At 37.1% G+C, this 27,251-nt stretch overlaps 2 protein-coding genes and 1 long non-coding RNA gene across 13 annotated transcripts; 1 reads left to right on the forward strand and 2 right to left on the reverse strand.

The window, feature by feature from the left end:
* The first annotated feature begins 1,718 nt into the window (after positions 1 to 1,718).
* On the forward strand, positions 1,719 to 18,343 carry LOC105170563 (chromatin modification-related protein EAF1 B). 11 transcript variants are annotated; one of them, XM_088884550.1, is made up of 24 exons: positions 1,719 to 2,058; positions 3,891 to 4,087; positions 4,187 to 4,241; positions 4,319 to 4,416; positions 4,514 to 5,975; positions 6,078 to 6,197; positions 6,356 to 6,511; positions 7,265 to 7,453; positions 7,657 to 7,737; positions 8,984 to 9,041; positions 9,120 to 9,640; positions 9,720 to 9,773; positions 10,275 to 10,329; positions 10,421 to 10,617; positions 10,710 to 10,763; positions 10,886 to 10,966; positions 11,111 to 11,248; positions 11,413 to 11,529; positions 12,400 to 12,503; positions 12,630 to 12,845; positions 12,935 to 13,286; positions 14,362 to 16,105; positions 16,824 to 16,967; positions 18,062 to 18,343. In XM_088884550.1, the coding sequence occupies exons 2-22, from the start codon at positions 3,945 to 3,947 to the stop codon at positions 16,024 to 16,026; spliced, it is 5,916 nt and encodes a 1,971-aa protein (XP_088740676.1). In that variant the 5' UTR covers positions 1,719 to 2,058; positions 3,891 to 3,944; the 3' UTR covers positions 16,027 to 16,105; positions 16,824 to 16,967; positions 18,062 to 18,343. The 11 variants fall into 11 exon arrangements, with proteins under 11 accessions (XP_088740676.1, XP_088740677.1, XP_088740672.1 ...); XM_088884551.1 differs by having other exon boundaries at positions 18,168 to 18,342; XM_088884546.1 differs by lacking the exon at positions 18,062 to 18,343 and adding an exon at positions 2,244 to 2,469 and having other exon boundaries at positions 16,824 to 17,207.
* A 1,657-nt stretch (positions 18,344 to 20,000) lies between these two features.
* LOC148786827 (uncharacterized) lies at positions 20,001 to 23,718 on the reverse strand. Its single transcript, XR_016067175.1, has 2 exons — positions 21,028 to 23,718; positions 20,001 to 20,557 (listed from the first exon to the last, which is right to left on the reverse strand). It is a non-coding gene; the product is annotated as an uncharacterized LOC148786827 (long non-coding RNA).
* Positions 23,719 to 23,747: 29 nt separating this feature from the next.
* LOC110012568 (uncharacterized) lies at positions 23,748 to 27,039 on the reverse strand. Its single transcript, XM_020696578.2, has 3 exons — positions 26,699 to 27,039; positions 24,863 to 25,561; positions 23,748 to 24,553 (listed from the first exon to the last, which is right to left on the reverse strand). Exons 1-3 carry the CDS (start codon positions 27,025 to 27,027, stop codon positions 24,061 to 24,063), a joined length of 1,521 nt encoding a protein of 506 aa, XP_020552237.1. The 5' UTR covers positions 27,028 to 27,039; the 3' UTR covers positions 23,748 to 24,060.
* Between the last annotated feature and the right edge of the window lie 212 nt (positions 27,040 to 27,251).

Consider the following 27,251-nt stretch of genomic DNA (forward strand, 5'->3'; position numbering starts at 1 on the left):
TTGCTATTTTTATTAATAAATTAATTATCAATCACACAATAAATTAAAACATCGAAATCGAGAAAACCTGAGGTGTATTTAGTTAAATTTATTTGAAAATATTAAATTATTATAGCCAATTTAATAAAAAAAAATGAATGAGTTAAATGATATTTAAAATTTGATTCGATACAAAAAATTCCTTTTAAATAGTGTAGATAGATAAATAGATGAATTTTAAGTGCTTTAATTAAAAAAAATAAAATAAAGGAGTCAAATAATGTCCTTTGATTTGTCAAATAATTTCTTAAACTGTTCGTTTGTCAGATAAAACATATTGATCATACCCAAAGTGATTTTGCCATTGACAACTCTATATTTGTTTAGCCGTGTGACTGAACATATCAAAAATATTTTTTTTAATTACAATATAATAATTTACATCGTTTGTTCCATTTTTTCAAAAATTTTTAATCCCATTATAATTATTTTTCATCTATTTTATCTACTATACTCATTGACTTATACCAAAATCACACAACATGAGATTAATTTTAAAAGTTCACCATCATCTGAGGTTGTATACTCAATTATTGATATTACGAATCCAATGACATATCCACGTAGTCAATTATGCAACACAAGACCAAATTAGACATTTCACGCTTTGTGGATATTTAAAGGTAATCAAAAATAAAAATGTACAGTAAAGTTAACTTGGTCATCATTTCAAGAGGGTTTTTGGTAAGTTTATAAGATGTTTCAAATTTCTTACAAGACGTTAAATTTATAAAATATTACGAAATTTAGGTAATATTTTTTGATAAAAAAATTATAAACTCGTAAAATAAAACATTAAAAAACGGAGCAAATACACAAAAAACATATGTGTGCACTCTACATATACATAATGAAAAGGGCCAAACATGCACTAAATAAGATTGTATGACAGTTTTTGCTATTTGAAAGGCTTGTGTGTTATTATATTCATAAATGTAGCACTTTATGAACATTAATGTATCATGAAATTAATTGTTTCATTTGTGACTATCAACTCCCAATTTTGTTCAAGATGTATGTGTTTGTTTTGTGTGAAACAGCTAAAAATGTTCTTGTATTTTCAAATATATTTAAACCCCTATGTGTTTTAATAAATTTAGTGCAGAACTTCCCTCCCATTAGAAACTAAGAGAAGATAGGGTGCATGTTAGAACTTGATTTTTCTGTGTATTTTAACTATTTTTTAACCCTTAATTGTCAAAAAATGCCCTATTTTTGGTTTAAAGTTACCATGGCCAAATTTACTTGTTTCTACCTTATTTAGTGAGGTTTTTTTTTTATAATTTCATCCATTTTAGAAAAAATATATTTTTTCTTAAATATATTTATTTAAGTATCAAAATATATATATATATAAGTTTATAATTTAAATTGAAACAATAAAAACACAATACAAAAAATAATATACTAAAATTTATTCTTCACAATTAAAAATCTAAATTTATAAAAAGAGGATGAGATGTGAGATATTAAGGACTAAATTTATTAAAAAAAATACTAAATTTATAAATATAGCAAGTTAGGAGGGTATGGAAGAGGAAAAAGAAAAATTTGGAACAAAAGTATAGGCCCAAATCGCAAGAAAGCCCAAAAGTTTAGAAGGCCCAAATAATACGAATAGCTTGCACGCCCGGCCCACTTTGTCTCGCTCGAAATAGTTTTTACAATCTTTTAGAGAGAGAAAAAAATAAAAATTAGAAGCCATTTTAGAGAGAGAAAGTTTGGGGCAAGCAACGAGCACGAAGGGGACGAGCCTGAAGCACCATTTTCTACATCAAAATCACACGCAGTGACCTATACATACAACGTATTTGTATGTATCTGTTTTGTCTCTGAAGCCATGTTTTGAGGGGAATGCTCTGTTAATTTCACGTATCCTAGGGCAAAATATACCTCCTACGTTGAGTTGAGGTACCTTGTGCATCAGGGGCAAAACCCTAGGAGCAGAGAGAGAATTCGGAGGGGCATCCCCTTGTCAAGCCCTAAATTGCAATTGGTTCGTGGTTAATCGCAATTGAGGTATTGTTGTCGCGTCCCCAGCTCTGGAAACCCTAGAATTTGGAGCTCTGCTCAAGTTTGTTCTAACCCTAGAATTTTGCGCGGTTGTTTTGGTTGAATTTTGGGAAATGGATGGGGAATTGTTATGTTGCGTGTTTCTTTTCATGCATTCTGGTTGAATTGCAGTGAGGGTTTCTGTTGTCCAGGTAATGGCGCATGTAAGCTACTCCAAAGATTGGCATTTGGTTGGATGAGTTGGTTATGGTTTGCATGTTCAATGAGTTAAGTTCTACTGTTTGAATTTGCCGAAATCAATTGGAAATATGGACATGAGAAGGTGGATAGAAAGGTTTATGAGGCTACATTCACGACTTCTTGCATGATGTTTCCGGGTCTTTCTCTCTCTCTCCTCATTCATATCTGTTTATAAAGGTTGTTACAGCTGCTGATACGATCAAACTTTGACTGAAGTCACCTGATCAATGATGTGTCAGATGAGTGGATATAGTTTTAGATTTAGTAAGATAATTTACTAAGCAGCACTGACAGCTGTTTATTTTGTTCATTTCGTATTTCTGCTCTGTCATACAAATGTTTTAGGTGTTGTTTCTCAATCCTGGGAAGAATGGGAAAGTAATTCGTTCTTTCTGTCCCTACTGTGCATATCTGGATATGCGTTTAACTTTGTCTTTGCATGTGGTACACTAGTGATATGCATGTCGAATGGCTGCAAATGTGGGTTGTTCCTTTATACAATACTTGCAATTTTAGGATATCCTGCATAATGCTGGGTGATTAATGATATTGCTTGATTTGACACCATATAATATGCTTTTTTGTCTTTATATTGCAACTTCCTTTCTGGTCATTTACAAAGAAATTTTGTTTAGTTAATCTAACTTCTTATCTCATTTTTTCTGTTTCATTACATGTCAGAGCCATTTATAATCTTGGTTTCTTTCGTTATCGATGTTTTTTGATGAACTCTTATTTATATTCTTATTCTATGTAAGGTGTTTTGTTGCCAGTTAATCTATTGTTGTTTTTCGATTGGATTATTGTCATTTTCTCCTCAGTTAATGTTATACTCCTAAACTTCTTGCCTGCTTCCTTATCATTCTTTATTTTAGTTAGCAATTAACTACCATGATAAGTAGGTTTTATTCAATGTAATACATTGTTGTCATGATATGTGCTGTTCTTTAGACTAATATGCCCTGTAAAATGCTAAATTATATAATTGTTGTAAATTTAATAAATAACTATCATATCCCACCTTCATTTATTGCTGAGTTGGACTATGGTATGCTTACCATGAAATGTTGTTGAAGTTTAGGTTTTATGCCAGCAAGGGTGATATGATTGACACACCTCATGATTAATATTTTGACATAGGAAATTGAGACTTCGTTATGTTGTAGTCTTTCTTAGTTGCTCTTGCTTTAATTTTCCAAATGTTTAGCTGTTTCAATTCATGCATCTCTGCTTTGAGCCTGCTCTTGGAGTAATTGCTTACAAATGGTGTTAAAAAAAATACTATATTCTTTCTGAGGCTTCTTTTGATGGAAAAGTTTCAAATCCAGAAGAATGGTCATTACACATGTGAATGACTTGGACTTGATTCGGGCAATGAGATGAATCATGAAAGGAAATATGAAACGACGCATTTGCAATTGAACCTCAATTGTTATTCTATATCTTCTGATACGTGTGTGTATTATTATATTCAAGGTTCTTTGGCTACTGCGTCATGTGTGTTCTGTTGGTATTCCATTTCTACTCCCTCTCTATTAGACTATGGACTCTAGTTATTTCTTTTCTTGTTAACAAGCCTTTCTGCTTTTGTTGCTTAGGAGTTTGCTTCTAGTGTTGATGGAGAGATCTAGCTGTAGCTGTTGAACTGGGGAATGCATGGATGCAGTTCACTATCTGTTCTCTTAGTCAATGCCGAATTGGATTCTATGGGAGGAGTTGTTGAAGGTGGAGTTGGTATAGCTAACAAAACTTCTCCCCGAAGAGCAGCAATTGAGAAGGTTCAAGCGGAGCTCAGGTAATGCCATTCTGGTGCTTGGCTTTTATATCAGGAAACTGCATAGTTTTGTTTTCAAGCTTTCTTGTTGTTGCCATGAATAATTTCTGGTGATAACAGGCAAGAGTATGATGTTCGGGAGAAAAGGAAAAAAGAGTTGGAGTTTCTCGAGAAAGTATGGAGCCATAACTTGATTTCTTTTTCTCAATGTATATTGAACATTTTGCAGTTCTTGATCCTCTTTGTGGGCAGGGTGGAGATCCCTTAGATTTTAAGCATGGGAATGCTGCTTCAGTTAGTGTCCAGTCAACCTCATTTACTGATCAGCATCCTGAGCAATTACTGACCAGGTACTTTGAATGAGTTAAGATTTGATAGATATTTTGTTTAATCAACTTCATATTCTATGGAATTGTATTATAACAATTCTTCATTTTGGCGTTACAGTGAAGCAAGAGGTAGTTTTGCATTTACTACATCACCTCATGGAGACTCTGTGGAAAGTAGTGGTAGACTTGGTGCAAATCTTAGTGAACCCAATAGTGCTGATAATCTCATGTTATTTGATGCTGAACATGAGTGTTCTGAAGGCGATAGGAATTCATTACATCCCGGTAGGAGTACGATTGTGCCAACTGAAAAGTTATCCCAGATGGATGGGAGTCAAAGAACTCGGCAACATGGGGATTCACCTGCTTTTGGCCTACCTAGAAAAGCATATAAGAGAAGGAACAGGTCACGACCAAATCGTGATGGAACTAGGTCAAGTTCGACTGATGTAAATTCAACTCGTGCCAGTCATGGCTCTTCTATTCCTACTCGCCAAGGCTCTAGGGAGGTTAAAGGATTCATATCTGATGCAGAAAATCAAAATATATCATCAAATTGTAAAACAAAGCCCACAAGTCCTGTAGATGGTGGAGTTCACAAGACTGGATTCCCAGATAGTCAGCAGGATATGGAGTTAGATGGTGGAAAGGCTGTAGAATCATCTAAAAACATGGTTGAAGGTGTTCCAACAGTTGCTGTATCAGATGCCATTGCTTCTGAGACCCCACTGGATGATCAACATAACCAGTATTCAAACTCAGGTGCTGTGAAAGCATCTGTTCAAATGGATTCTAACAGATCTGAGTCCATCCAGGCAATGGAAGAGATGAATTCTGCAGTTATCGAGTGTCAGCCAAGTACGACTGCCATTAAAATTGAAAATCAGTCTAGTTCCTGTCATATGAATGGTTTCAGCAGCAAAAGGGAGGATGGGATGAAAAGTGATGCTCATATCAACAGTGTCTCACATGGCATAAAGGGCTTGGATTCTGAGTCATCTTGCACCCAAACCAGCCTAAGAATTGGTGGAAATAATGAAACTGACATTTTTAACAAAATGGGGGATGCTAATTCAAATGGGAAGATTAAAGATCAAACCTTAATACCTGATGGGACCCTCGTTGTACAGGGCGCTGAATTTGTAAAGGAAAAGAAAGAGACTGAGGCTGTTGGTAGTTCTACTCATGTCAATGTGGAGAGCACATGTCAAAGCCAGCAAGAGAATGGCTGTAAACTCCAACCTGAGGAAGCATTAACTCAAAGTGCATCTGCTTTGATAAATGAGGCGAAGGATCATGTTGTCACTGAAGAAAAGGAAGCTTATGGACACACTGGATCAGAATCAGGGATAAAACCTTCTGACACTCTTGGCGACAATGCTGGCCGTTATAATGAAAATTCTTGCACTGTTAGGCTTCAGGATTCTACTAATATCTCAATTTCTGATCTCCCTAAGGATGGAATGTTGACTCGGCTTCCTAGCGTTTCCCTTGAGGCTCAAACTTCTTGTGGGTCTGACTCGAAATTAGCAAGAAAAATTGATGAAGACTCAATCTTGAAAGAAGCGCAAATCATTGAGGTTATATTGTTGTACTTGCATTTATATCTAATCTGGTTTTGCTTGAAGAACATATTCATGTTACTTGTTGGACCAAAAGATCTGATACGGTGAAGTGAATAGGCAAAACACAAGAGGATCTCGGAGTTATCTGTTGCAACTTCTCCAAAGCAAATTCGCCTAAAATCTCATTGGGATTATGTGCTTGAAGAAATGGCATGGTTGGCAAATGATTTTGCACAGGTTTGCCTTTATAAATGTTCAAGACATTTTGTTTACGGTTCAGATCTTTACCTTTTGTTTTGAGGTATTTTGCAGCACATATTTTACATGATAGATATGAATTGTTTTCCTTTTCTGGAGACAAGTGTGCTTTTGTTAAGAGCTTCCTCACTGTATAGGAGCGTGTTTGGAAAATAGCTGCTGCAGCTCAAATAAGTTCTCGAGCTGCTTTTACCTGCCGGTTGAGAAAACAAGAAAAGAGTTCTGGCATGGAGGCAAAGAAAGTTGCTCATATATTGGCAAAGTCTGTTATGGAGTTCTGGCGTTCAGTAGAGGTATATTCTGACAGGCCAGGTTTTTCTTATCAATGTGGATGCAACCCTTAATGCTTTGTTGACTCTGATTCCATTATCAGCTGTTCATTGTTGTTCAAACTCCTTTCTTCTTTTTGACATTGATTTGTATTTTGAAATAATTCACAGCTTACATTTTCTTTTTTGGAACTCTGAGGCTGATATTTCGTAACCAAGATACTTGGCAGATTCAGAACATGTGAACAGTTGTCAAAAGATATAATGTGAATGAAATCACAAAAGAGCAAATCCATGTACAAGTTCCAGTTGCAAAAACCTAATGTTTATTGAGTAATTCAAATTATAAGCTTTAGTTGATAGTGACTACTGACTAGGTGTTCATATATTTCTTTGATATTGTCTTTGGAAGATGTTTGTTGCATTTCTACAGCCTCCCTAGGATGACTAGATATAATGTGGCTTCTTTTTGATAGTTGGCCAATTCATATCTATGTGAAGGACTTTGAATGATTGTATTCTCTTCAAGCTCATTCTTATGGTAACATCAGAGTAACAATTTCAAATTTGGAGCTCCTGCAGACAGGAAGTGTGAATTTATAGGTTAACTTTGCCTTTGCCTTCATTCTGAATTGGAAGCGAGCCTTATTTTGTCTTTGAGGCTGGGTGATCTTGAATAAGTTGTTAACGCCATCACTGATCTCTATCTGTCTTTGGGTGGTAGAAAATATAGGTGGGAATCTTGGGTCCCAAAAATGACTACTTGTGATTTGGCAGGAGACAAGCAAAGTACTGGAGCAGCAAAGTCAAAGTGATGAAGCAGTAGCTGTTAAGGCTTATGCAGTGAGATTTCTGAAACATAACAACTCTAATAATGTTCACAACCAAGCAGAGGTGCCGTTAACACCAGATAGAGTATCTGACATGGGAATCATTGACCTCTCATGGGAGGATAATCTGACGGAAGTATGAATCATCTCCCCCCTGCAAGGGCCCCACATTCCTCACCTATTTTCTTCACTGATGATCTCCTTGATCTTGCATTATTTGTGCATATAAATTGACCTTTAGAATGTTAAATGCTGTATCCATGAGTTTGTTTGAATTTTCCTCCATTGCAGCTATAGTTGTAACTTATCTTGTACTTTCTCTCATTGTCATTCATTCAGGAGAACCTCTTCTACACAGTCCCACCTGGGGCCATGGAGATGTATAAAAGTTCAATTGAGTTTTCTGCGTCCCAGTGTGAGGTAAATACTGTACTCTGCTCAAGGCATGCAATGTAATTTTATATGATTCTCTCGATCTCACTACTTTTAACTTATGCATTTTGTTCCATTGTAAATGGTCTATTGAACATTCTTGATGAAATGAGAGAAAAATAATGTTAGTGGGGCTTTTAGATGACAAGGTTGCGAAACCTCGCTAGCTTACGGCAATGCACATTGACCATTTAAAATGCAAACCTATGACATGATGTAAGTTGTACCCAGTCTTATTCCTTCAAAACGCAGGTTTTTATTGAGAGTTTTTACATATGCATAAATGTCTTTTAAGAATAAACATTTCCTTTTCCTGGCTGAGAGTGTTCAGTGGTGAATTCTACTCTAGGTCATCAGCCAAATATTTACTTGTTTCTGCAAACCTTTTCCGATCCATATACCAAAAAATAACTTGGGTTGCAATGAAAATTGACCTCTCCTATGTGGAATCCTATGTAAGGAGCAGGAGAGAATGCATAGAAATTGTCAGAAACTTAAGAAATGTCAAGTTTTGGCAGCACATCAAATTTTCTTACTTTGATTAGTAAAAAGGGGGATTCATACAACTGAAGTTGGTTGGTTCGTGGTAATTCCAAACTGGGATTGGTCGTCTGAATGGAGTGGTTCACTTTGCATACAGACACAGGGTTTTGCCCCTATAGTGCATTTTAGTAATAATAAAATAAAAAATTCTGAAATTAAGATAAAAACTTATCAGATAATGGAGAATTTATGTGAAGGACGACACAGCTGTCTGCATCTATTTGTGCCTATAGGATCTGTGATTTCCTAAAAGAAAAATGTCAAGAAACTTAGATTGGGTTTGTCCATGCCCTGTTACACTGGAAAACATCTGATGAAAGTATAATAACAGTGTGTGGGTGCTTTTGGTACTCCTGATTTTGAATGATATGACTGGCTCTTTTTGTTATGTGAAATTTGAAATGTTGAAGAAAATGTTTTACTGCCAATCTTTCTCAAAAGAAAAAAAACTTTTTTATGCTATTGCGTTAATAGGATGAAAAACACATCTGCTAACCTAGACGGCTAGCCTTCCTGACAAGGAAGAAAAAGAATTTTTTAATTCTCTTTTTCTTCTAGAAAAGAAAATCAGCTTTCTGTCTGACACCTGTCTGTGAGCATATGAATATTGCAATTGGAATCTTTATCATTGTTTAGCATTTTGTGTCTGGGCTTCTATTCAGTCACTGAAATTTCTAATATTCTTGCTCAGAGAATTGGAAGTAGCATGCAAGAGGAAGTGGAAACATCTGCATGTGATGCCACTGCAGGTAAATTTGATTTAGTCACTGCTTGATCTACCTTGCTCTTTTAAATGATTTGTTTTGAAAGTATTCTTTGGATTGCAGACTTTGGATCTCAAGATAATGCATATGATGAGGATGAGGAAACAAATACATACGACATGCCAATGGCCTTTGAAGCTAACAAGTCTTCTAGATTGGGTCAAAAGAAGCGGAAACACTTGACACATGCATATGGTGTGAGATCATACGAAGCAAGCTCTGGTATATTGCCGATGCAGTGTGCTGAAAATAAAGCCATGGCAGAACAATCTGCTTTACTTGCAAAACGTCCAGGTAGCAGTCTTAATGTGTCAATCCCAACAAAACGGGTCCGAACTGCTTCCAGGAGAGTTATCAGCCCTTTTAGTGCAGGGGCATCTGGGTACATTCAGGTACCAAATAAGACAGATGCTTCAAGTGGTGATACCAATTCATTTCAGGATGATCAGAGTACTCTGCATGGTGGATCTCATGTTCCAAATAGTTTAGAAGTTGAATCAGTTGGAGACTTTGAAAAGCAATTGCCCTTTGAATCTGGAGAAGTATCAGTAAAGCATAAGAAGAAGAAGAAAGCAAAACATCTGGTATGAATGACATAGAATGTAGAATATGTTTTGCATCAGTTGTTGTGTACCAATTTTTTGCTCTGGTGTTTTGTGGCAGAATGTTGCATATGAACCAAGATGGCAGGTTGATTCCACCTTTCAAAATGAGCAGGTGAAGCATTTTACGTCACCTAAACATGGCTTCTTTTCCTTTTTCCCGTCTTTTATGCATGGAAGTCTAGAATAAAATGGCTTGCAGATAAGCATAACCACTCTCATGGGGGTTGTTTTCAGTCTCTGTTTATTTTGTGAACTATTACTGAAATCTTCTTGAGCCCAGGAAGAATGTATTTTCTGGTGCTTGGGTAAATCGTGTCTATATGAACAAAGCATGTGTACAAGGCATATCGGCCTTTTCTTCTGTGGTTAGACAATTTACAGTGTGGTTTATCCCAATATAACAAACACCATAGGGTTAGCTTAGTAATTTGCAGTCTGGAAGGATTTAATTTGATTGAAATAATAAAATCTCCATCCTTGTTCAACGCGAAGGATCACAGAAAAAATTGAACTTCTTATGATTTTTAAGTTCCCATTTGGCCTATGAGGGTTTATTCTTTTTTTCTTTGAAGTTTGGATCCTTATGATAAATGTTGAACATTCTCATTTTCAGTTTCAGAGGGATCACTTGAAGAAGAGTCATCAACTTGAATCCAATGGCAGTAGTGGTAAAAACCTTGTTCTCCTTCAAGCCAGTAGCGGTGTTCGGTTATTATCACAATCTTGATCATGTCTAATGTATTACATGATATTTGAAAGGTTTATTGGGTCAACCCATGATAAAGAAGCCGAAGACTATGCGGCAATCACAGGATAACTCTTTTGAGAATGTTGCACCAATTGGTGGGTCTGTTCCTTCGCCTGTTGCATCCCAAATGAGTAACATGTCCAATCCAAATAAATTTATTAAAATACTTGCTGGGCGGGATCGGGGTAGGAAACCAAAAGTTTTGAAGGTACATTTTCCATGGCTTGCTGCCTGCTTTCAACTTTCAATCGTTGATTCTTAATGGCGTGGTCTGAAATTAAATTTGATTTCTATTACCAGATGCCTGCTGGGCAACCGAGTTCAGGAAGTCCATGGACACTCTTTGAGGACCAGGTTGATTTATTTTGCATGTTTATACATAGTCATATAGAGATAGATTTATGGTCTGAACTTTAAGTATGGTTGTTTTCTATTACTTTTCGAGGTATCATCTATGAGTAAATGATTGTTTTTAGGCACTTGTTGTCCTGGTACATGACATGGGCCCAAACTGGGAGCTCATAAGTGATGCTATTAACAGTACTCTGCAGTTCAAGGTAAGATTATTCTGAGTGCAATTGACACCTTTCATCACGGGGGTTATCATATTCTTGATTATGATTGATTTTCAAGGAGATGCTCTTCTGTTCTTTCAAATTTATTTTGTCAAGTAAACCATATTATTGTTTCCATGTAACTAGTGCATATTCCGGAAAGCTAAGGAATGCAAGGAGCGTCACAACTTTTTGATGGATAGAACTTCTGGTGATGGAGCGGATAGTGCTGAAGATTCTGGGTCTTCTCAACCTTATCCTTCTACATTACCTGGCATTCCCAAGGTGAATGCCTTTTTCTCTTGTTGTTAGCGTACAATACCAATTTCACCAGTTGGTTTCATCCAAAAGCTATTTATTTAATTATATTATTGGCAGTCTATGTGCAAAATCCTATCTTATCATCAATATGATAGCTGTTATTATAGATGTTGCTTCTCTTTATACAGGGAAGTGCCAGACAGTTGTTTCAACGTTTGCAGGGGCCAATGGAAGAAGATACGCTGAAATCTCACTTTGAGAAGATCATCATTATTGGGCAGAAGCAACATTATCGTAAAACTCAGGTATCTTTATGGATTCAATATGGTAACATATTAGTCTGTCTGTTCTGGCTCAAGCATTTGTCATTATATTCGGTCACACTTGTTTTGATGCGATTAACGTGCTGAATAGGTCTCACTCATCTACTCCGTCTCTGAGCTTTTTAGCTTTCTGTAAATGCTTTCTGGTCTATATTGTTCATCTTTCAAATAGTGCAATATGGATATGCTTGCCTTACATTTTGCTTGTTTCTGTCATTGCATGTTCTGCTCGTTATTTGAATATCTCTATTAATTTTGCATCTTTAAGCTTCTGTTCAAGTTTCACATATCTATTAAAAAGTAACACAGGTTTCTGTCTGAATGGTTGGCTTTCTTTGTTTGATTAGGGTTGTGTACTCTGATTGGCAATCTCATTGAATTTTAAGATTAAGGTCTAGATTCTGTTAACAAATTCAATTTTGATGCTTTGCATTGTTCTTCATGCTATGTGGAAGTTTTTGAGTTAATGATTAGATTATTAAGAGTAACTATGGAGTGATCCTGTGGTTGTGTCGGTTAAATATCTTTTGGATCTCCAGTTGGGAACTCTTTTAGGTGACCTTTCTCTCCTTAATTAAGTCCTAACGCGATTTTCTCATAATTATCTATGGTTGGTTTTCATTTTCTTCCATTATTTTTTACTGAGCACTACTTTCATGGTAAGTGATAAATATTAAATTCGTTTTGGTTTGTCGCATACTAATCTCTTCCTTTGGACTTGTCATGACTAACACCATCAATTAATAAAATTTATGGATCTTACTGTGGATGGCATTTGTTGATGTTTGATTTCTTTAATTTCCCAATTTATCTTGATTCTGATATCTATTTGTTAACATGATTTCTTTTAAGAATGATAACCAGGACCCAAAACCACTCCAGCAACCTCACAGCTCTCATACAACTGCTTTTTCCCAAATTTGTCCCAATAACCTGAATGGAGGGCCCATTTTAACGTAAGATATGCAATTGATTTGATTATATGCATTTTGAGTTGGATAATTTATGGTTCAAATTGTGGTAGTTGTTTTAGTTGGAAGTGAGTCTTCTATGATTTACTGACCAAATTGCTTCTTTTATAGTCCTCTGGATCTCTGTGATGCCTCCATTCCAGGCCCTGATTTACTTTCCCTTGGATATCAAGGGACACATTCTGGTGGATTAGCCATACCAAATCAGAGTACTATGACTCCAATGTATCCCGCTTCTGGGGCCTGCTCCGCATTGCAAGGATCCCCGAATATGATGCTTGGCAATAGCTTTTCGTCATCACCAGGCTCTCTGAGTTCCTCTGTCAGGTACTGAGCTGTTATGGACTCAAAATTTCCTTTTGATTCTTCTGTTGTTTTTTGATAGAGGACAGTCTTTTTTACTTCCATTACAACAGGGATGGTAGATATGGAGTTCCTAGATCTTCATCATTATCAGCTGATGAGCATCAGAGGATGCAACAGTATAATCAAATGATATCCAGTAGAAGTATGACACAACCCAATATCTCTAATGGAGCTCTTCCAGGAGCTGAGCGGGGTGTTCGTGTTCTAACTGGTGCTAGTGGCATGGGTTTAGCATCTGCTGTTAATAGAAGCATGCCAATGGCTAGACCTGGATACCAAGGAATTGCTCCATCATCTAGTGTAGTTTCCCCTGGCATGTCATCAGCAAATATGCACTCTGGAATGGGCTCTGGTCAAGGAAGCTCGGTATCGAGGCCTCGTGAAACTATGCACATGATACGGGTATGGCATTTCTTCATCTCTAATCTTAATTCTGGCAATTGGCTTCCATTCTATCTTCAAAATTTAAGTTGGGAGGAAATGAAGATATGAAGCACTACTGTGGTGAGACAAGTAGGCATTAATGTGTTTTTCAGTATATATTTTTGTAGTCTATAGTACCACGGCTTTCTCTTGCCACCTTTATCCCCCGAGTGTTTTATTGTTGCACTTTGGCTCTTATTTTTTGCTTGTATTGTTTCCTACATAGGAAACTTTCTCTTAGGATAGCTGCCACTAGTTGGTGCTTTAGCAATCTATTCTGCTTTCAAAATTCGATATAGAATTGATGAAGATATAGTGGATTTTAATGATATTGAATGTCTGGTTGTTGATGGGATGGATGTATGAGGATAAACAGGTCTCTGTGGTAGTCAAGAGAGAGAGAGAGAGAGTGCATCTTCATATTAAGTTCATTTAGTTATTAATCTTTTCATGTTACAAATAGCCAAAACGGTAGCCTCCTCAGGTTCAGCTTATACAACAGGTCCAATAATGAGCCATGTTAACTTTCATTCCAGCATGCAATGGATTGTGCTTGTGCTTTAATATCAAACTACTGTTTGTGTCTAAGTTGCCATACACAGCACTCTATGCTATAGGAATACTGTACTTTCATGTAGTATTTTTCTTATCCATTCTATCAGCAATAATAAGTTGACTTTCAACAATAGTCACGGAGCCAGCCTGCCATCATATTTTTCTGAACAAAGTTACAGAAATTACTTAAACCGCAAGAAAACGATGCAATGAGCGTCTTAATATGGATCTATTATTTTTGCAGATAGCTGTTTGTTTCTGAGTTTTACATGTTGCAAAAGAACCCAGTCCAATTAAATTGGGATTGATCTGAAATTTAGTGTGGTCTCAGGAAATTGTCATCTTACCAGCAAGACTTGCCAATTTTATGTTCCAAAGACGCTTTCTTGAGTTAAAGCTGAATTTATATTTTTTCTGTTCTTGAATGGAAAAATTAGACTTTTGGTGATCTTTTCACGCATCCCTATATTTATTGACATATAATTTGCTGGTCTTGTAGCCTGGCCTGGCTCAGGATTCACAGAGGCAAATGTTGGTGCCTGACCTTCAGATGCAGGTCTCACCGCGGAACAGCCAAGGAATATCCCCCTTTGGTGGGTTGAGTTCCCCTTTCCCTAACCAGACGGCTTCTCCACCAGTGTCATCATACCCTCTCCATCATCAGCAGTCCCATCCAATATCTCCGCAGCAGCCTCAAGTTCTTAGTCCTCATCACCCACATTTTCAAGGCCCAGGAAATCATGCCTCAAACCCCCAGCAGCAAGCCTATGCAATTCGGATGGCTAAAGAGAGGCAGCAACATCGTTATCTGCAGCAGCAGTCACAACAACAGCTACAGCAACCCCAATTTGCTGCATCTAGTTTGTTGACGTCTCATGTACAGTCGCAGTCTCAACTTCCTTTATCCTCTCCTGTGCAAAATAGTTCCCAAGTTCAACCACAAACAGGTTCTCCAGCAGTATCAATTTCTTCATTGACTTCGGCCTCTTCAATGAACTCATCAATGCCTCAGCATCAGCAGAAGCATCAATCATCAACTCAGGGAGTTGTGCGGCATGCACAATCCAGTGGCAGTGGGCTAACCAATCAAAGTGGCAAGCAACGACAAAGGCAGCAACAACAACAGTTTCCGCAAGCTAACAGGCAACATCCTCAGCAGCGGCAGCAGCCACAAGTTCAACAGCCAGCTAAGGTTGTGAAGGGAGTTGGAAGAGGGAACATGATGATGCATCAGAACATGCCAGTTGATCCATCCCTAGTAAATGGGGTCACTACAAATCCGGTGAATCCATGTTTGGAGAAAGGAGAAGCAACGGCACATTTAATGCAGAGTCAAGGCGTTTATACTAGTTCGGCACTAAATGCTGTTCAACCAACAAGGCAATACGTGTCTTCACAATCATCTAACCAGTCCCTGCCTCAGCAAAAAATATATTCTGGCCCAACTGCTTCATCAACCAAGCCGATACATCAAATGAATGCTCATTCTGATAGTAGCAGTCAAGGTCACGTTCCTGCTGTCGCTTCTGGTTTGTCTGCTGCCCATCAATCTGTTCCATCTTTGGCTATGTCTGGTTCAAACCACCAGCAGGCACCTACCCAGCAAAAGTTAGTGAACCAAAGTCAGTCAGCTCTTCAAAGAGTGGTTCAACCGAATCGTCAGATAAATTCTGACCCAACAAACAAACCACAAGTCAGAGACTCAGATACTGATCAGCACCCAACAAGCAGCTCTTCTGAGATGGACACAGTGACAGCAGTACCTCAGGGCACTAACAATGCAACTAATGTGGCACAGGTTGTCTCTCCTATCAGTGCTCATCAGTGGCATACTTCAGAACCATTGTTGGATACAAATGCATTAAATTCAGCAACAAATTTGAGTTCCTTGGTGCCAATGCTCTCTAACTCTATTGAGTCTGCTCCTCAGGTGGGTCAAGGGCTTGGCCAGAGACCATCAGCCAACTTAACCTCCATTAGGCATGATGTTAGTGCACAATGGCAGCAGCCGCCATCACAACTACAACAGCCTAATTCACCAGTGCCCCATCCTCAGCAGAACCAGCAGCCACTGCCGCCAGTACATTCTCAGCAGCAGGCGCAGCTTCTGCAAGCAGGGAATGGCAATTTGTATAGTAGGCCCGGTGACCACAGATTGGAATGAAGCCCTTATAACAGATTGTGCGGCAGTGATGGGTCCAGCCCATGCCTGGTCAGCATGCTCTTGAGACATTAGTGTACAGGTTAGTGACCTCTTATTACATTGATGTATGTTTTACTCAACTTTGTTGAGGTTCTTATCTGCTTAGTGAACCCATTACCCATGTTGTCGAAAAGGATCCATCAAACATGAATCCTCCTATAGTTAGCTCTCTTTTGAACTCAACTACCCAAAAAAAAAAAAAAGAAAATGAAAAAGGGGGAGTTGGGAATACTTTAACCTAGTTATTTGAAAATGGAAACAAATGAAAGCTGGGAATATTGTCTGGGGATGACCTAAGATGGGGTGGGCCGAGAGCGCTGGGTTTCGCTGGATTGAACCTGCTTTTAAATATTAAAATATTCTTTTAAAATATATTATCATTGATTCATTATAACTTTCTAAATGTGCAAATAATATTATCTACAAAGAACTAACTGCTTACAATTTTATATGTACATCTTTTACTTCTGGAAAAAAATTATAAATTTCAAACATATTTCCTCTTTTTTTAATGTATTTATATATTAGTTTGTGCATTATTATTTTAATTTATTGGAATATTATTTTATATAGATGTGAATATATATGTAATATACATGTCTTTTCATAAATACAAATAAACACATGCATAATAAATAAAAGAATTATATGTAATATTGACTGCTTGGGGTCAGTAAGGCCCAAGTCTGAAGACTAAAAGTTCTATATTTGACTGGCACATTCTCATGCCAATTATGACTTGTGTTTTTTTCCCCCAGAAGTTCATGTTCTGTAAGTGCACAGAAAAGTCAGCAAAATATAAGAGTTCTCTACAAATTGTGAAGAGACACCGGCTGTGCACATTTTGGGGATATTGTATATTAGAATTGCTCTAGTGCTCGGGGAAGATGGAGACGGTAGAGGTAGGTGTACAGAATCTCATCTCCCCTTTTGTTAACTTTTCTTTATATGCCCCTTATTGTTTTCCTGCTCAGCTGAGGGGCCATATTTGTTTTCCCCTGCATAGAAGTCATGTATTTTTGCCCGTATGTTAAAGGGATAGTTCCCATTGTTATGGCCGAAGGCTGTGGAATTTTTGTGAATATTAGTCTTCTTGTGTATACTCTAGTCAATATTCATGAAAAATAGTGATCATCCACGCTTCCCGAGCCTCTATAATTTGTGCCATACTATTGTTGTATGTTGTCAAAAGTTTAAATGATGAAAAATCCAAAAGTTCTGCCTCGCTTTCTGATGAGTCTTTGGGATAAAACTACTACTACATGCTCCATTTAGAGGTTGATTTTGTTCGTTGCTATGGTTCACATGAGCTAGTTGAAAATGAGGGAGGTCTTGATGTATAATGTTCTGCGGTGTTTTTGAAGTACGTAAACGGATGATATGCAGAAGATTTACGTAGTGGTATTATAATTTTGAGATAAACATGAGATAAAATTCAAAGTGTTTATGAGAATGTAAGATGGAATTGGTAATAGTTATAATTGATGGGTTAGGGAAAAGAAAGGCGGGAAATTTTGTTGTCTCCATTTTCTAGGAGGATGAGTTATACACTTCTTCATTTATCAAAAAAGGAAAAAGCAGTGTACAGGGAGGGATTGCTTGTGATATCATCTCATCTTAGTTGAATGAGAAAAAATCAGATGAGATGGATTAGTTGAGGTGAGATGGGATTTCTTTTTGAGTATGTGATTGAATATGACATACAAGTAAATGATGATAGTTGACGTGTTATTAGAAGTGTTAGGTTAGAAAGAAATTATAATGATTCCAATTGATATGATGGTTTTTTTGAGGATACTGAAATGCGTTAGAGATATAATTTAAAATCTTTTCCGCAAGCAATCACATATCCAGTGGAAAAATATTTCACGAGATGAGATGAAATGGGAATTGTTTCATAAGCAAGCACTGCCTGCCTCCACTTGCCTGTTTAGTTTCAAGAATTTAATTAGTATTGAGTTGGTTGTCACTGATCAAGTTTGGTTAATATCTGCAGCTTCTCGGAACTTTTCCTAATATTGCAGAAGGATATGTAGAAAGTACATGTATATATGGATTTATAGTCCCATTTATGATTTATGGAAGTATTATTTGTGAAGCAGATACAGTTTGATGTCAAACTCAAAAATCTGATTGAGAAGATTGGAGTGAAGAATCTAGTACCATTTTTGCATGGTTATTTTTACACAAATCTATCAAAATTACACCATGCTTCTGACCACAGAAAAAGAAGATCTTTTTTCATTATGTTTATTTTCGTAGAGAAGCGACTGATTATATCTATCTCTGTTTGTTATTTTTTTTGTAAGGCTACTTTTGAATGGAAGGATCTTGGATTTTGAAATGACTCTATATCAAAATAATTTAAAGCCTAATTATTTCACAAAATGCAGTCGCCATGAAACTTATGTAGGTATTCTAGGTTTTAAATACGTTGTGGGAAATATTTTAAATTGTGGAAATACTCTATAAGGTAAGGGTTTTGCATTACGAGTTCTCTTAATTAAGATCTTTTAAGGTTAATTTGTAATGTAAAATACGATTGTATGGGATGTATCAGAATCTTTCAAAATTGACAAATTATTTCGCAATATGCTAAATCTCAAGATATACAAGTATCATCATTCTAAAATATGAACATAATCTATCAACCCAAGATGATGAAACCAGTCATTGCAAAGACATCTCTGAATCCACAAACAGCAAGGAGCTCAAAACTCTTTGTGATCATCGAAACCTCCCCACTTTCCACATTGATTCACTTGTGATTCTTGAAATACGAAGGATGGTGGCAATTACTTGTCCTGAAAACTAATGAACATGATTTCTTCTTTGCCAAACTTCTTTATACTAACAAAAGTAACAAGTCTGCAATAATAAAGGGTCTATCTGAGTCAATTCCTTGTCCTAAAAATTAATGTTTCTTGGCTTCATTTGCCAAATTCCTGTACGTTAACAGAAAAAAGAGCTACAAATCACCGTAAAAGAGTGACAAAATCAATGAGTGGACAAAACTGAAAAAAAGTCTTACCCCAGCCAACTTAGTAACCAAGCCCCATCCTCCTTGTGCCGGGCCTCCACCTTGTACCTGGGCTTGGGGTCCTTTTGGCCATCGTCAATCATTTTCTCCCTAGTCTCCCCATGCCCCTTAATGTTGGCCGATTTCCTAGTGTACCCAACAACGTAATAATAGTCATCAGACGACGCTCTCGTTGAGAACCCTGTAAAAGGTCACCACATCACCAGCTTTCAGGTCATGAGTCCTTACAAGTCCCTCACATCCTGACTCTGTCAGCTCCCTACTAATATGATGTTTTAGCAGCATGTCAGACGTCTTCATCATATACCAGAAGAGTCTTTGAGTATGTCCCTGGAGGGTAGTTTATGATCTCAGGGAAAGCGGTTAATTCTCTTGCATCATAAGCGTCCAGGTACAGCTTGGCATTTTCTGGAATCATTCCGTATATAATTAGTCTTTTTCATGCAGTACTTCTCACTTGTCTGAACTCTGCAATAATGGAAGTGTCAGAATTAGATGGAATACAAGAACGAAAAATAAGAAAACTAGCAGTCAAGTTCATTGTTATATTATATGTCAATAATGAGTATAACATAGAAGAAATGGGGGAAGATTGCAGTATCATGGTAGGAACAGAAAGTCTGAATAAATCAAGATACTAGCACAGGAAAAAAATCTTGTCGTAAATTTGTGATTACCCTTTCTCCTCTGCCCCAAATGAGCAATTCCTTGACAACATGATGATGATCTCTCATGCAAAAATCTTTTAAAATTCATTTAAACAATCCTTACGATCATTGATACATTTCTTGGCGATATTGCATTTCACCAATTAACAAAATGACATTCATGAAAGATTAGCCGGACGAGTGTACAGTACGTGTGAGAAAAGGTTTTATTCAAGAAAGCATGGATAAGTTCTTGAAAACAAATCCTACAATATTCATATAGAAAGGGAAAACAATGAGAGAATCAGCACTACTGTTGTTGCTTCAAATGAATATGATGCCACATCTATGAATCAATCTTAATACTGCAAATTGTACAGAAAAAATTATAGCCTGACAAGCTAATTAGTACATGAACTGATCAACGACAAAGATGTTGTACTGGGATTTCATCTGATCATATGCCTCAGAATACTTTTACTTATCTTCCTCATCTTACTTTCGTAAGTACTAAAAGAGCCCTGCCTCAACACTATGCTCACACGAGATTAGTACATAATACTGATTATAGACAATATCAATGCACTTTCATAGAACGTCTTCAACATTTCTTAGATAGCCTTAGGGAGCCTTCTTGTTGTAGATTTGAGCAATATGTGGTTACTCAACTCTGTCGTATGGGATGTAAGCCAGAATTCAGCTTCTTTATTTGTCTTCTTCACAATCTCTAAGACTTTCTCTGGATCAAAGCAGCCACTACCCTTAGGCGGCATTGGTTGATGTTGAGCCACAGTTTTCACTCCTCCTGAAGATCATAGAATTTATGAGAAAATGCAGATCAGCTTCATTTTTCAGTCTAAAAACAAGATTAAAAGTAGTAGTTATTAAAATACTTTGGATATATTTACTCTTATATTATAATACTTATGCATGTAAGAATTAGAGAATCCTATGTGTGAGTCAAAACTTAATTTGATGAGTCGTTAGTTTTCAGAGACTGCAATTTTTGTGAATTTTCACAAATACACAACTCGGTTGTCCACTTGATTATATGCTTCAAGTTTGTCTGTATGATTTCAAATTTCATATTAAATATAGCTCAAATAAGAACAGGAGGACCTTCAAAATCTTTTGTAACATAGAATGATCCAAACAGACATAGCAGATTTGTTCTTATGGATTTGCTCCAAATCCCTCCAAACACAACATGATTAGAAAAGGAAAAAACAATGGACACAAAAGAATGGAAGAAAAAAGGGTATCAATGTTGCAAACCTCTCAGCTCTTTGACAGTTCTTCTCATTCTATGCATACATGCATCACAGTGCATTTCTACTTTGATATCAACCGTATGCAAACATAAAGACGAGCAACTCTTGTATGTATGATGATAGAGATGAAGAGGAATCAACGTAAAAATCCAGCAAGCCCACATTTACACAGAGACAGTGTGTGTTAACAGGTTATGTAGCTGGTTGGAGATACACACTCACATCAATATAAAATTGAAGGCTCTCATTTCCATTGCTTCGTCGTTCCACCAATATTCTTAGTGCCGAATTGCCAATAGGTTAACTGCAACCTTGCAGCATAATTGATTTCAGCGTTGCTATATCTCCAATGCTTGAAGGGATCTCCTTTATACTCATGAGTTTCAGAGTAAGCCTCTGCAAGTTTCCTAAAATAGTATTGGGATCGTGAGCATCCATAGGGTCAGGTAAAACTGGCAACCTGATGTCGATATGCCTAAGTTGTGGCATCTCCCAAATCGCAGGTGGTACGAATATTTGTTGTTCTTGTGAATAGATATACAAAGTTTCTAGATTCCACAGTAAAGGTAGTTTAGAAGGAGATATGATATCTTTCTCATAATCAGTCATCATATTCACTTTCAATCCTAGTGTACCGCAACTTAGTGTGCTGTAGAAATTCTTCACTGGGCTTACAGAAAACCTTCGCTATCTTAACCTAATAAGATCAGGATACATGCTTTCACAAGCCTTACAGACCACAGCCGTGCAACTGATGTTGAACGTGAGCCAACAAGGATTTCCGACACATCTATCCTTCCCTGCAATGAGAATGCTTGATTATTACATAGGTAGTACTTGTGTTCATCCTTAGTTTTAATGTCATTCAATTGTACTCTTGGGACACGAATAAAACTTCCCTGCCAGATTCTCTCATGCAGAGGTCCCTTAAGACATCATGAAAGGCAATTGATCTTATTTCTCCACTTGCTTTCTTTTCACGAAAAAAATCAGATTCATATCGCTAAGATCTTTCAAGTATTTCCCAGCAATCTTTTCCAGAGTTTTATCTCTTGCTGTTTTTTATGAATCTCTCAGCAACCCATAATGTAATTAGTTCTGAGACCTTGATCTTTGCATCTTCTGGAAAAAACTCTAATATAAGGGAAACATGGTTTAAGATGAATGGGCGAGCTGTTGTATGTCAAAGACAAAACCTTTAAACAATACTCATCATCTTCTGAATTGACATATGAGTTTATATTTTTTGCCACAAACTTCCAATATTCTGGTGCCATGTCAGATTTTGCAAGAAATCCACCAATCACAACAAGTGATAGAGGAAGTCCTTTGCAACCTTTTGCAATATCCTTTCCGATTTGATTTAATTCTGGATTCAGGAAACCTCCTTGAGCAAAGACCTTCTGTAAATTCCAACAATTTTTCTCACCTAGAAAATCCATCAAATAACGGTTGTGAGATCCTAATGAAACAACTAGATTTGATAGCCTATTGGTCACGAGAACGTGAATTCCATTCCCATTATTAGGGAAGTCAAATCATCCCAAGCTTTGTTGCTCCACAAATCATCCATAATAATTAAATACCTTTTACCAAATAGCTTTTTATACAATCGTTCTCCTAATTCATTTGAGGTACTTCTTCTGCTCCGTTTCTTTTCTCCATCATTCAGAAGGCCTAGAAGAATTTCTTGCGCACTATATATGCATGATAAAGACATTTCTAGCCAAAGTTGTCTTACCAATACCTCCCATCCCAACAATCGGGAGGATCTTGAGATCTGACTCGTCCCATGTGAGCTTATCAATGATTTGGACCAGGCGCTCGTCAAATCCGCCACGGTCTTTGGTTCTTTGACACCGTCTGGTTCCTCCTTAACCATCCCCATCAACTCTTTGTTGATGTAGTCAATCTTCTGGATTACTTTTTCTAGATCTTGATAAAAAGATAATAGGACAGCTGGATCATGATCACTTCTATCTGGCGATGTTCCTTCATACTACGTGGGAGTCAATATCTTCAGCTTCGTATGCAACGATAGTGATTTGCCTCGCCAAATCTTCCATTTCTTGGCTGATTTTTGTCTGGGAGTGAAGTTCAAGAAAGTGTTGCAAGTGGTTAACTTTCTCCTGCAGGCTTCGGAGTTGTTCCTTGTCTAGACGGTGAACAGGATGCTGGATCTGCTGGTTAAGGACATGAGGGAAAGCAAAGATGCATAAGCTGCTACGGCTACCTCAAAGCCTTCAGATCTTTGTTGAACCTGTTCTTCAAACTGATGCGCGCAGGAACAAGAACAGATGATGCACTGATTATGGTTTGTGCAAAAGAACTTCAAATTGCCATTTCCTAATTATAGTATTAGTATTGGATAGGTAAATGAATGCAAAGATATGTAGTCAAGCCAAATGTGCCATATGTATTAAATTATGGGATTTAAACTAATCTTATGATCTTCATTTTCTAACGTTGTTCGGCAGAGGTGGACAGCCATGCTGTTCAAATATGAACACTTTTTTTTTTATATATATATTCTACCTCTGTACGTATTTGCCCTGGGAAAAGAGGTTCCTTTAGTTCAAGACTCTTGTTCGATTAGATTACTTTAAAGTTTAAACTACTGTTAACTGTAAGTAAAAGAAAGAAAAAAGAAGTGTAAAATACACTTTGCAGTCGTGAACTACCGGTCAATATTACATAATCCTTTGATGATCTTTGAAAGCTCCCCACTTCTCACATTTACTAACAAAAGTAGTGAGTCTGCAACAATAAAGGGTCTATATGAGTCATTCCATTGTCCAAAAACCTTTTGTTTTCTTGGCTTCATTTTGCCATATTTCTTTACATTAACGGAAAAAAAGCCACCACTTACTGTAAAAGAGTGACAAAATCAATGAATCAACAACAGTAAAGGTATATCTGAGGCAATCCATTATCCTAAAAACTAATGAACGACCTCTTTCTTTGCCTTCTTTGGCTGTTTTTCCATTAAAAAATCATCAGTATGCTGCCGTTTACTTCACTTGCCAGTCAAAAACTCTTACCCCCCAGCCAGCTTAATAACCAAGCTCCCATCCTCCTTGCGCCGTGCCTCCGCCTTGTACCTGGTCTTGGGGTTCTTTTGGCCATCATCAATAATTTTTTCTCTAGTCTCATTGCGACCAACCGACTTCCTAGTGTACCTAATAACGTGATAATAGTCATCAGACACACTCTCATCTTGAACCCTGTAAAAGGTCACCACATCACCAGCTTCCAGGTCATGAGTCCTAATGAAACTGTTCCATCCTGAGTTGATGGCGTATCCTATTGTCCCCCTACTAATATGATGTTTTAGCTGCATGTCATATCGTCTGTCGTCTTTATCATATACCAGAAGAGTTTTTGAATATGTGCCTGGAGGGTAGTTGACGATCTCAGGAAAAGCAGTTAATTCGCTTGCCTCGTAAGCGTCCAGGTACAGCTTCGCATCTTCTATCACTTCATATGTAGTTAGAGTCTTTTCCATGCAGTACTCCTCACTTGTCAGAACTCTGCATCGATCGAAGTGTCAGAATTAGGTGGAATGTAAGGATGAATAATAAGAAACCAGCAGTTAAGTTCATTATTACATTATATGTCAATAATGAGTAAAACATAGAAGAAATGAAGATTGCAGCATATTAGGAACAGAAAGTCTAAATAAATCAAGGTATGAGATGATGATGATCTCTCATGCAGAAATCTTTAAAATGCATTGGAAAAATCCTTATGATCATTCATACATTTCTTGGCTATATTCCATTTCACCAATTAACGAAACGACAATAATGAAAGAGCAGCCAGACGAGAATCAGCAGTACCTAGAACCTGGCCCCTGAACTTTTCTCTCAGTTTGATCAGAAGTGTTCTCTACAGGGACTTGATCACCTTCATCTTTAGCGCTCTCCTGTTGGTTTTTCTCTACCGGGACTTGATCATCTTCAACTTTAGCGCTTTCCTGTTGGTTTTTCTCCACCGGGACTTGATCATCTTCAATTCTACCACTCTCCACTTGGTTTCTATCAACCTTAGGCTCAATCTTCTCCAACCCCTTTTCCTTATCCTCCACACTAGAGCTTCCATACAAGAGTTTCCGCAAAGCATCATCTTGTGTCGATTTATTTCTTCGGAAACAAGGCGGGCGATCCATAGGCTTCCTGAAGTACCTAAGGACGTAAAAATAGACATCGGAAACTCTACTGTCAAAAAACCTGTAAAAGGTAATCTCATCACCAGCTTTCAGGTTATGCATCCTAACGAAATCACCCCACCCTCTTGAGATGGCGTATTTTATCCTCCCACCACCAACCTCCTGCTTTAACAGCATGTTGTATCGCCTATCATATCCATCGAATACAAGAAGAGCCACTGAAAATGAGACCGGAAGGAAATCAACCATCTGAGGCCAATCTAACAAATAGCTTGTATCTTCAACATCAAGGTATAACAGGGGATTATGTGGGATGACTTCATATCTACCTAAAGTCTTGGAAAGGCAGTATTCGTTCGCTGTCACAGCCCTGTAAGAATCCAGTGGAAATTTCAATCAACAAGAAAATCCGAAACAGGAAACGACGACAGAATAGAATCTTACATTAGTAGTTTAGGAACAACAGTACATAAAATGTATGCAGAAATTCTAGACAAAGTTAATTGATTTCTTTGTTTCCTTCATTATATTACAGTATCCAACAGCAAGAACTCAAGAAATCTTCCACATATGAATAAATATGAACCAAAAATAAAATTCAGAGAAACCAGAAATCTCCAATTCGTTAACCTTTTTCTTCTACCTTTTGCTATGAGACACCAGAAAAATCAGAGCTGCTATGTCAAAAATGAGATCAACAATGCAATCAAACTAAAATAATCGAGAACCACTACAAGAAAAATGATCAATAGCTATGAAAAATTTGATACTAAAATCAGGATCGAGCTAATTAGCAGGTAAAACTTTTGTTGCTAATCTATATTATTTAATATATCTTTTAAATAGTTCGTTACTAAGTTCATAGCAAATTAATTTTCCTTGCTCATTATCAAGTAAATTTCTTGTATTAGATAATATAAATTAGTAATGGAAATTTTACTTGTTAATTATCTCGACGCTAATTTTTTTTTTGTTGCTATTAAACAATTTTCTTGTAGTGAAGGGGTGAAGAAAACATGATGTAAGGTTCAACTTTAAGTGCATAGTAAAATGAACCTGAGCTGAAACAAAACAGACACACCATCAAGAATGGCAGAGGTAGATATATATATAGCAGGGAATTAAGGCCTTCATATATTACTTTTCTTGACGCAATTATGAATGAAACAGTCATATGTTCATGAAAGAGCAGATAATGCTTTTGCCAGCGTGAGTAAAAAAGAACAAATTAATGATTCAAGAAATACTTCATGCAACGAAAAATCAACCATGCAGAAATCTTTTTAACAAAAATTCAAGAAAACCCCTTCTGATTTTCATGCATCACTCACTCTACGAATTTCTTGACCCTTGCATTTTACCAATTAAAGACCGAAAACCCCTCTGCATGTCTGAGAGGAAGTTTGTAATCAAGAAAACACGTTCGGGATATATAAATTCTCGAAAAAAACCCCGCCCACATACTACAATCATTCTCCATGGCAGAGAGAGAGAGAGAGAGAGAGACCTGGAACCTGGCTTCAGGTCTGTCTCAGTTTGATCATCAGGAGCATTCTCATCGTCTTCCTGCCGAGTATCTGACGGCTGATCAGTACTACTTTTCTCCTGCGGGGTTCCAACAGTAGTATCTTCAACTTCATGTGCCCACCGTTTCTTGAATGGCAAAACCAGGGCAGAGCGATTATCAGGGCTTTCTTGAAAGGCAGATTGGGTTTCTTGATCATCATCATCATCATCTTCAGAAATTCTCAAGTCTTGGTATTCAATGCCAACTTTTGCTTTTCCTTTATCTTTTCTACTGGGACCTGCTCCTGAAGTAGCACTGCGTTCTGCCATTTTTTCTCTAATTCTTGATCTGTGGTATATATTGCAAAGATGAACAGAATGAGGGAGAAAAGATGAGTGAAAGATTTATACAGAGATATGGTTAATCCCTGAGGCTGCTTGACCAGTTTGAATTTTCTTGTTTTAATGAAAAACAAGAAAATTATGTGCGCAAAATATTTTGCTAGTTTTAGGAAACTAAGAAGCAAATGCACATGCAAAAACGTAATATGTTA

Source organism: Sesamum indicum, linkage group LG9 (genome assembly GCF_026168435.1).
Source record: "Sesamum indicum cultivar Baizhima isolate 11 linkage group LG9, ASM2616843v1, whole genome shotgun sequence".
Taxonomy (NCBI): domain Eukaryota; kingdom Viridiplantae; phylum Streptophyta; class Magnoliopsida; order Lamiales; family Pedaliaceae; genus Sesamum; species Sesamum indicum.

Coding starts and splice junctions, on each gene's coding strand:
- LOC105170563 (XM_088884550.1), top strand. CDS start 3,945: ATGCATGGATGCAGTTCACTATCTGTTCTCTTAGTCAATGCCGAATTG. Junction 9,042..9,119: donor TGCATGTGATGCCACTGCAG/GTAAATTTGATT, acceptor TTTGGATTGCAG/ACTTTGGATCTCAAGATAAT. Junction 12,846..12,934: donor TCTCTGAGTTCCTCTGTCAG/GTACTGAGCTGT, acceptor CCATTACAACAG/GGATGGTAGATATGGAGTTC.
- LOC110012568 (XM_020696578.2), bottom strand. CDS start 27,027: ATGGCAGAACGCAGTGCTACTTCAGGAGCAGGTCCCAGTAGAAAAGAT. Junction 25,562..26,698: donor GACCTGAAGCCAGGTTCCAG/GTCTCTCTCTCT, acceptor GGATTCTTACAG/GGCTGTGACAGCGAACGAAT. Junction 24,554..24,862: donor GTTCAGGGGCCAGGTTCTAG/GTACTGCTGATT, acceptor CGATCGATGCAG/AGTTCTGACAAGTGAGGAGT.